The sequence below is a fragment of the Penaeus vannamei genome, chromosome 4 (assembly GCF_042767895.1).
Source record: "Penaeus vannamei isolate JL-2024 chromosome 4, ASM4276789v1, whole genome shotgun sequence".
Lineage (NCBI taxonomy): Eukaryota > Metazoa > Arthropoda > Malacostraca > Decapoda > Penaeidae > Penaeus > Penaeus vannamei.
The window spans coordinates 48,838,714-48,849,654 of NC_091552.1; the positions used below are offsets into that span (position 1 = coordinate 48,838,714).

General features: G+C 38.1%; 1 protein-coding gene across 1 annotated transcript in view; it reads left to right on the forward strand.

The window, feature by feature from the left end:
- LOC113806223 (mannose-P-dolichol utilization defect 1 protein homolog) overlaps positions 1–8,349 on the forward strand; it is an 8,891-nt gene extending 542 nt beyond the window's left edge. Inside the window, exons 2-4 of the mRNA XM_027357346.2 lie at positions 3,952–4,150; positions 7,146–7,350; positions 7,568–8,349. Of these exons, the coding sequence (XP_027213147.1) occupies positions 3,952–4,150; positions 7,146–7,350; positions 7,568–7,834 (671 nt within the window). The 3' untranslated portion in view covers positions 7,835–8,349. The remainder of the gene's footprint in view (positions 1–3,951; positions 4,151–7,145; positions 7,351–7,567) is intronic.
- The last annotated feature ends 2,592 nt before the right edge of the window (positions 8,350–10,941 follow it).

A 10,941-nucleotide genomic window follows, 5' to 3' on the forward strand; every position in this document is an offset into this window, starting at 1 on the left:
TATTGATATTCATTTATTGTTTATCTAATAATTATGAATTTATGGAAATTTCTTGATTAATGCGGCTCCAGATTGTGTGTGCTTCAGGTGTAGTTTTCCTCAGCCATGTGACACAATGTAAACTTTGCCTGTCAGGAAAGTACAGTACTTTTCAACGAGGTCTTGGGTGTGTAAAAAAAAAAAAAAATTTAAAGTATGCTCTGTGCAATGGTTACCAAGAGCGCACTTCAAGAGTGCACATCTTGAAACTTTTCAGATGACAATATGCTTCTATTCCTTTAAACTATTAGTAAATTCTTTATTCCATTTCAGTGTTACAGAACTATTTTGATCTTTGACTCCCGTAGGTAAATTTCCAGTTCCATCCAGCCTCCGATTTTTTAAACAATTGTTTTTGGAATGTATTATTCCTTCACTGTTTAGAGCAGTAATGCTGCTGTTCTCTGTCGCATTTGACTGCTTGACCAGTGACATAACTTGTACTTCCCGATGTCAAAGTTGCGTAAGTGTGTAAGCCTGGGTTTTGCACTGTATTTCTGGGAAGAATATGCATGATTTACACACAGCAAAACATATCAAAACAACTAAATTAAAGCTTTAAATCGTGTTTGTTGAAACTCTACAGGAAAGAGACGCATGTTTCACCTATACAAGTACGGTCTGCAATTATGTTGTTAAATCTGGGTTTACTTTTAGCCTGATTGCTGCACAATACAAATGCATTACATCATGATTAAACAAAAGGGACATTGAAATATGAAAATGTGTTTCCCAAGTTTCCTGCAGATCCTATTAATGACAATTTGATTAAGGTAATTGTTGCTCAAGCAATAATGGGATCTTATTAACTTATTCCGTTTACAAATGTTATTACCAAACAAAAAGGTGAAAGCCGAAGTTCCGCTAGTGACCATAGTTCCGTGTCAAGCCATCGTTCATGTTTACATTATTGACGCAGATGCCATCCCTCCTAAACAAACTTTTATCGCATTTGAGAAACAGTATATAAACTTTAATAGTGAATAACGTAAAAAAAAGTATTAGTGAATTAGTTTTACTTCACATAATATGCAAGGTGGAATTTTTATGCATTTGAGCGTCTCGTTCTTTGATATAGTGGCGGCCATTTTGAGGGGGATCATAAAATATTGATTAATGTTGCCATCGATAAAGGTTTTCTTAAATCTTGCCTTATCCCTCACTCGCTCTCAGAAGAAGTGTTCTCGTCAAGAGGAATTGGGGGTTGGAGGGGAACCTCTCTTGTTTTCCCACCTTGGGGTGGGTAGAGCCGCGCCACCTCTAAAAAAAATCATGCAGTAGGGTTTCAGTAGATATAATAAATATATATCTAGATATATACTGGTGCATATAATCCGATCTGATACCCGGCCTCTTTACCCATTCTTTCATGGTTCTCCATAATCTCTCAGTATTTTGTGTATGGATATGTGGGAAGTGAGGGTCTGCGAAATTTTCCGACTGATTAATTACCAGGTGCTCGTACCCACAATCTTTTAGGTTATGGTAGGCATCCCACCCGTCGCTACAAATGATGGAACCCATCTTAATATACTGTTTTATAAGGGGTATGAGCGTATCTGCACTGCGGTCGCTGCCTACCAACAGTACCACAAATTTCTTTTTGACACTCAATACGCCCAAAGACCACACTTGACTAAGCCTCCCCCCTCTGTTGTACTTCCAGCACACGAGCAGCATCTCAACGATTACACTGTCACCTCCTATAGAATTTTGATTTTGTAACCCAAATTGTGTTACTTCTGAACAAAAACTGCTCCAATCTACGCTAGTTGTTTTCTCACTGATCGAGAAAACGCAACTTTACGCCGCTTGGTTTTAGCAATTTTCTTCCATCTACCACAATACCACATATGTCAATCTTGACGATATTTGCAAGGTAAATTGCAATGTGGGCAAGTTACTTTACAAATGGCAAACCACCGTGTGCTCTTAAAGATTGTAGTGATTCTTCATTTTTTTCAAAATAATCAAATTATTTTATAATAGTGTGGATCACAACCTCCGCACCTGGCTGTCTCCATTTTGGTAAAGAGGTATTATATATCTTACTGACCCACTATACATACCCATGGTACACACGGTGGCATGTGATTGGTTAACATATTTCATGTAATGCTATTGGCTATCGTGAGTAATGTCACGTGCATGCGCTGTAAGTGTTTTAGTTCAAAATGTATTGCACAAGTCGTATGGCGACAAATTGGTGTTTAAATTTCCTACATAGTTCTTCATGCCCCTTTTGCCCATAATCAGGGTCAGACACATTGATTTGCGCTGAGCAATAGATTTATTTGTTATTGTAGATACTCAATATCATGTGAGTATTACTGGTGTATTGTCATATATTTTGAAACAAATTATCTTTCGTGTACCATTATGCGGGCTTTATCTATGCACGAACCTCAGTGATTAGAATAAATGTACAAAAAAGAAACGGCATCATTGTTTTGTTTACAAATAACATTGTTATTATTGAGTTACAGTTGAAGATCATAGAAGATAAGTTTCTTAGAATCACTCACTCTATCATTTGCATGTATGTGTGTGTGTGTGTGTGTGTGTGTGTGTGTGTGTGTGTGTGTGTGTGTGTGTGTGTGTGTGTGTGTGTGTTTGTATATATATATATATATATATATATATATATATATATATATATATATATATATATATATATTTTTACGAAGGCTGTATGGAACTGGACCTGTAGCACTTCCGTAAATCACTCAGGTGTGCAACCAGGAACTCGAACAAAAATCTCGGATATGCATCTGCTGTACTTTCCATATTGGCTTGTAATGGACAGGATGACAAAATGTAAATGCTTTTCGTTTATAGCATTTCCTTCTCAGGTTAACCATATGGATCTGAGTGCTTCACTGCTCTGCACAAGACCCAAAATACTGTCATTAGGCTTACTTGAGTGGCCACTCTGGTGGATGTGTGGTTTGTAGGCTGGGGACACAAGAACACTTGTGAGGTGACATGACTCCATGCCTCCAATGTCTATATTTCTCATTTTATTTGCTTTATCCAGATGGTGTTCCTTGCGCAGACTCCATATCATCTCTCTAAGTAATCCATAACTCAGTGAAATAATAGAAAAATAAGTAACATTTTGTTGTGTACCATTTTCATGTTTATTTTTTTATAATATAACCTTCCACTCATGGCACATGGATGGTAAATTCCAACACTTGTTATTGGTAGAAATAATTCAAAAGTCTCTTCATATATACCCACTCAGTCTAATCACCCCCAAGCGCTTTGTAGCAAATCATTCCCATCACCTCAGCCTTCAGCTGAAATTCTCATGCCAACATGTTCCTATCACCCAGCCACTCAACCAGTTTTTTTGTGTGTGTGTGTGTCTTGGCATATTCACATTGCCTCTCCCGCAAACCAAATTTTATCATAGTCACATAATTAACCCCTACAGACAGTAGTTTTTGCCCTTGCTTGGCTGCCCTGCTGCAGAAAGATGTTGAAGTTTCATCTTTCACCAAACCCAACTTCATATTTGTTTCTAGAACTAGAGAGAGAGTGAGTGAGTGAGGGTGAATGAGTATGAGTGAATTAACCCAATTGTGCCGGGTGTCACATATATGCTGTATCGGGGCTGTGCTCCGACGCAGCAGCGGCGGGCGGGCGGGTGGGCGGGCGGACAGACTCCAGGGAAGCTCCTCCTGCCGATTTTGTAGCCGCCCGGAATTTTTTAATTTTGGCTACAAAATGTACCCGCGTGAGTGGGTTAAAAGAAATTAGGTTTTCTTAAAGATGTTTACCCTGAACTTGATCCCAGCGAATAGTTAGTCATGATGTTTATTTAAAAGGTGTGAATTGTAAATACTATAAGTATTAAAGTGTGACAGTAAAAAAAGAAAGGTTTTAAAACTGCTATTTATTTTTCAGGTCCATGTCTGGCTGCACTCCTCAGCACCTGCCTGGGATATGGCATTACCGTGGGGGCCATGATGGTCAAACTCCCACAGATCATCAAAATCATGGTTGCCAAGAGTGGAGAGGGAATCAGTGTCGTGGGGACAAGCCTCGAGCTTTTGGCTGCAATGATCACCACTTCGTACAATTTCCTCAAGGCCCACGCATTCAGGCAAGTTTTAGGTTTCCTTGATGTAATGCATTTTCTGTATAGATAAAAAATTTGTACAGTAACAGCATTTAAATAACAGCCACAGCAAAAAAAAAATATGAACTTTGATGAATACAGTAGTGACGGAAGGTAATAATGGGGCTCCCTTTGTGAAATTGTAATCTCTTAATATGTATGTATGGGAAGTTGACCTGTTGAAGCATTTTTATTTAGGTAAAAAATGGGAATCATTACTTTCTCCTCAACTTGTGTCTTTGCTCCATTTTTGTTTTACTTTACTCTGCTATACTTTACTTAATATTTTATCTGTCCCCCCCAATGTCTCAGTAGAGGACAAGATGTAAAGAAAAAGTTAAAAATAATGATAATAAAATAGCAAAAAAAAAAATCATGTTGGGTCTAGTTGGGTCATGTAAATTTTTCTTCTTGAGCATTACTTTTTAGTGTATTCTCTCAAACATGAATTACTGAAGTTCTAGGGATTTTTTTTGTGTAAGTAATATGTTTGCTGAAGTCTTATTTGGAATCGTTTAGGACAGTAGTAATGGTGAAATTCCTATCTCCTGTTGGGATATATGAGCACTACCCACAGGTTTGGAAGTTTACAGGTGGGAGACGGAACTTGTTCTCTCCACCTGTCTACCTCATTGATAAGAAGGATGTTTATGGGAGATTGCGATGAAGGGTGGAAGAGGAGGAAAGGAAAAAAGGATAAAAGTGGCAATAAATGATGGTACAAGTTTTTTAGTAGTGAATTTTTCACTGGTTATTACATGATCCATACTTTTGTTTTTAATTCCTAGGCTAATATTCTCTTTGGGTCTAATATGGATTCCTTTGCTACATCTTGCAAGGTCTTTTCTTCTTCCCTTTCCATGTCTCTTCTCTTACCCCTTCTTCTATCCACATCCTAAGGTGTGAGAGATGTGTTGAAAGAATGAAAGACTGTTTAGTTGTCTAGCCCTTACCCCTCAAGGGGACCCTGTTGGGTGGACTGTTTCTTTCTCCAACATACTTCAGGCTTATCATGGCCAGTAATGATGATTTTGTACCCTTATTTGGGGCACTGAGGCTTGCTCCTTTAACAACTAGCTCCACAGATTTAAATTGTTCTGGTTCCACCCCAGGCTCTCCTTGGAGCACAACTCTGAACACTGCTACTATTACCCTTTCCTCAACACCTATTACCACCTCAGTCTAGTCCATATCATACACCTAGGTCTTTACTCAGCCTTCAGAAAAGGTTCCTTTTCTTCGAACATCCTCTGCTTCATCTCTTCCACCCCCACCGCTTTCTTCATCTACTACCCCCTCCTTACTTTTTACTACTGTGAAGCCTTATTGTCCACCTCTCTGCAGTACTATCTCACTCAACACTACTTCCTCTTCCACACATCCCAGTCCTCTTCCTACCCTTATCTCTGCAAACCTTTTGAATACTGTCTTTAGCCCAGCCAATTGCGATTGATTTTTTGTAATCCCCTTTACAACCCTTACTCTGACAACTTTTCCAGCAATGCCTCCAAAAACAAGTAGGCAAAGTTTCCTTCCACAGCCACCCTGATCATTCCCGCCTTGTCACATGTACATCAGAATCTCAATCTAAAGACATCATTGGCAAATCCATCCCTGCCTAGCCTCATTCCTCCCTTAATACTTCTACCAGAACTGTCTCCATCTCCCTGACAAACTGCCCTGTCTATGACAAGGATTGGTCAGGTAGTGGAGAAGACTTGCTCGCTTGCCTCATGGACTGTGATGCAGTTTCAGTACAATGCTACACCATTCCTCCTAGAGGCTCCTCTAAGTCTTCCACTAATATGATGAAGATTACTTTCTATAGACATGACCTCCCCCCATCAATGTGAGAATTGTTGGCATCTATGCCACCCTGTTAAACACTGCCACTCTAAAGCGCAATGCCCTCTATGTGGTCAAACTGGTCATGATTGACGAGACTGCTCTACACAATCATGCACAAGTGCCAACTGTGGTGGCTTTTCTAATATATGTTATAGGGGCAGCAAGAAGCACACAGACAAGGTTTTTCTCGCTCCCTACTCCAGTACTGTCCTTGGCTCTGCCCCTTCCCCTCCATCCCAAGAGGTTTTTACATCTCCCCCAGTATCTCCTCCTCATCCCACTTCTGCCAAATTCTTTTGTCATTCTAAATCCAGACATTCCAATCTCAACTTTTCTGGTACCTACCCCTCTTCCTCCTTATGACCGAAGATAACTTGCCTACTCCTCATTCTTCCTTCAGTCTCTTTGCCCATATTCCCTCCATTCAAAGTAACTGCTGACATCCATCCGTCTCCTACTCATGTTCCTCTTACACCTTTTCCTTCCACTTCCTCCTGGATAAACATGACTTGTTACAATCCCCCCTTACCTGGGTTTTCTCCCTCCTGATATTTTTCCCAAAGAGGTCATTTAATCACTCTTAACCCCTAGCCAATGGGTGGCATTTACGTACATGCCATGGCTGTTGTGGACAGAAACATGGATGGCAGCATAACATGCCCATTCCCGCACCACTGGCTTGTCAGACGGAGTTAGTTTTTCTCCAATAGGAGCGGCTTCATTTATATGGTAAAGATTTTAGGCAATGGCATCTATAATGAAGGTAAACCTTCAAAATTATACTATTTTTATAAATTATAGCAAAATAAAAGCTTTTAGGTGCCAAATGTTGCTCCCAAACTACCGATCAAGCCGGATGCAAACGGGAAACTGCCGATGTGCGCCAACAATCCCGTTATTACATCCACTTGCCAAATATTTTTACCGTCGGCACTGAGTTAAATCCCCCTTTTTCCTTTTGCTAATGCCTAACTTACCCTTCAGACATCCTTGCAAAAACCCACACTTCTCCCTTTTGACAACTTTCACCCTTGACTTGTATTGCATTTAATCTTCAATCAGAAATTTCCCTAAAATTTACCCCTTTTCACTACACCTTTCTATTATCATAATTTTTTATTTTGTCTTGCAGCTCATATGGTGACAGTTACTTCATTACACTCCAGAACTCCATTATTGGCTTCCTAGTGTATTACTACAGTAGTTCAGCAGTTCCAGCTGTCTTCTACCTGACAGCTGCACTCTCAACTACAGCCTTGCTCTGCTATGGGATGGTACCCCTCAACCTTCTTTGGTACCTTCAGGCCATGAACATCCCTATGGTATTTGCAGGAAAGGTAGGTGTTGCACATTTTTTGTGGCTCTGTTTCTGAGTATAGAAATTTGTTTTCGAGAATGGGCAATTTTTAAGATAGTAGATAGTCTGAGAAATCATCATTGTTTTCTTTGAAACAAATAAAGAAAATTGGTATAGTCAATGGATATTGGTAAACCATTAAGTTCTAGATAAATAAGAATGTTTATCTTATCAGACTGTTGTCTTTCTCAATACAGATGGTCCAGGCTGTATCCAACTACAAGAATGGTAGTACAGGTCAGTTGTCTGTGGTAACTGTCTGCTTACTGTTCTTCGGCTCAGCCTCAAGGATCTTCACTTCCATCCAGGACACAGGGGACCAGGTCATGATCATCCAGTACTGTGTAGCCACCTTGGCCAATTTCATCCTACTGGCACAGATCTACATTTATTGGGATGTTCCTGCTGCCAAAAAGGGGGGCAGGAAGAAGGACCGCTCAGGAAACAAGAAGAAGCAACAGTAGAAGCAAAAAGTGCGTGTGGATGTACATGTGGTTTACTCTCTGAATTCAGGTTACTGCAGTGTGCTTGTGGGTGTTGACGTGAGTGCTAAGGTGACAAGGCCTGTGTACATAACGTTTATAGTAACAACTGTATGTGGTTTAGTATTATCAATTTAATTATTTAAAACTTGAATTTTTTTTTAGATGTCATTATTATTAATTTAATATATTTCTTAAATTTGTGTTTTTTTTAATGACATTGAGTTGATAATTGCTGTTGGACATTGTCTCGTAAAGTCAGTGAAAGTGATGTAAATATAATTGTTATTTATGTTAAATATGTGCTATGTTATCCGAGAATTGTTCTTCAACTTCCATTGTTCTTCCTTTGTGTCGTGTTTGTCGTAGAAATGATTTTTTCTATGCATGTCTTGTCAGTGTCTACAAAATACATTATTTTTCTCCAATGTGTTGCCGTGTCTACATTCCTTTGGTCCCTCTTATAGAAAGAGGGAATTAAAACTTTGTTTTTTAAACTTCATACTTTTATTGCCCTCCTACATATTCTACATGTTTAAAAAGAATTCAAACTTTGTTGTGGTGGTTTCATGAATGGGTCCGGTATGTACTGTAAACTTGTAAGATGAATTTACAGTCAAGACTGTGTATTGTGAAATTGGAAATGCATAGATACCAGATTCTATTCACCCTTGTCCACTTCTGCTTCCAATTGTAGGTGCTCGAGCCTCCCAAAACTACAAGGGTTGTGAGAATTTGCACACCAATACTTATGCTATGCCTTTAGTTCAACCATGCTCATAAATATCAAGGCCAGTCATATCCTGGTATCTGTTGACCACACGGAAGAGGTAAGGTTTCAAAAGATTGTCATGAAGGGTTTCAGGAATCTTGGTTGCAAGGATGAAGTGGAAGTCACTCTTTTATTAGTTATAATTCAAGCTGAGTCAGGACATTGAAATGCAGACAGTTTATATATGTATACAAGTTTGTAACAGCAGCATTTGAAAGATTATCATTATAATAACAAACAAATTGTGCATTTATCAACATAGCACAAAAGGATGCAATTAGGACAAAAATTTAGTTTTGACATTTTATTTTAGAAAATGATTAAAGATGGAAAAAAATATATGCACAGAGCCAATAGTGGTGCATTATCCTAAAACTTGTCTTTTTTTATCATACATAAGACATGTTTACATCTTACCATTTATAAAAGAAATTACAATGTGCTTCTGTGGATATGAAAGAAAAACAAATTTAAGCTTAACTGAAGAATAACATTACTTGAAAAAAAAGTATAAAATTGTTTTTGATGAGGATATCACCAGAGTGTATTTTAATATATTTTGAACAATTTTGGAATACACCCACATCTTGTACTTGAACTGAGAATCTGTGTTCTTTTATCAAAATTTACGATTTGCTGACCTTACAAAATTATATGGAAAGGGGAGGGAAGAGGTGGTAATACTAATAACAATAATAGTAGTAGCAGTAGTAATGATGACTTCTCATCAAAATTGCCTGTTATTCTTTTATTTACTAATATTTTCATCATTTTAATAGTAAATTATTATTATTACTATTAATCACAATAATTAAAGTAAAGATAATCATGTAAATAACAATATCAATAATAATAAAGTCAATAATAAAAGTACATTAAAAAAAAAAAAAAAAAAAAAATCTTTGTAATAAAAACAGGATTTTAAAAAAAATTGACAAAACATCAAGCAAAAACTAGCAGCCTACAAAATATAACAAAATAGCAATAGACTAATTACCTATTCATACATTTTAAGCTAAAAATAATAAAAGAACTTGTGGAATGAAATCAGAATCAAATGTATAGTTTCCATTCTTTAAGAAACTAAAGTGCATGGAATAGTATTATGAGAAACAAGGGAAGCTTATAATGAAACATACTTAACTCATACAATGATTTTCTTTCCTTTTAACCGATAGTTTAATGGCACAGTAACAGCCAAGATGCTGAAGAAAACTCAAAAATTTAATTTTCACTACAAAAATTGGAATGAAGATGAAGTTCAATATCGGTTTCATAGAAAAGTTATTTGCACTTGTTATTATCAACATGAAACCTAAGCAGGGAACCAGATGTTTCTAAGGTCTGTTCACTATCATTGCAGGGTGTTCGGGCTAAATCTGATGATATTTGAAGTCTCTCTTGTTCAGGAGCAGGTTGATGTATGTGGTGAACAAAGGCATTGGAGAGTATAAGGATCAAAGTTGTGGAAAATTCAGCTGAGGTGGAGGACTGGTGTGCTTGGTGATTGGAGGGGCATGGCTCAGGATCTTCTGACAGCTATTACAGATGACACTGACTTCAGCTTTTCCAATTACAATAAGTGAGGATGACCATGACAGTGCAGCTTTTCCTGGGACACTTTAGCTTGGTAAACAACTCCTGTAGCAGTGACCAAGAAAGTACATGGGATCATAACTCTTATTGGGCTGAAAACTTGCACCATGCTTCTTGGGAGGGAGAAGCAAACCAGTATCAGTAGGTGAGGACACTGATGCTTGCCATTGCTCTTCCAATACATGGGAGGTTGATGGTTGTGGAGAACCTTGTTCAGGAGATGAGGAAGGGCTGGGCAAATAAGGAGGAGGAGATGAAGTAGCAGAGGTAGCATCGCTGGCAGACGTGGTGACCCTCTACAGCGCTCTTTTCTTTATTCTTGTCTCTCTTGCAAGCCTTGCTCTCTCATATTCCTCTCATACTTTGGAAATTTTGGCATGATGCAGGCTGACAAGCAATGCCAAACAAGCAAGAATATTAGATTATCAAAAAGAAGTTGAGTGGCAAGACCTCTTCCACTCTGCCTGGGCATGTACAAACAAAATTGTTTTCAGTTAGTCTCCAAATGCCACAGAAAGTCATTACACTATTATCGCATTTTCAACAAAAAAAAACTACCAGATGTATCCTTATGTATACGATGCATGGCGTACAGTTTGGGGAAGGGGGGTTACAATGCTTTGATATTTAGGATTTCACATGATGCCAAAGGGTACAGAGATCTAAGAGATTTTTTTTGGAATTTTTAGATATTTATAACACCAAAAATATAATTCTTAGT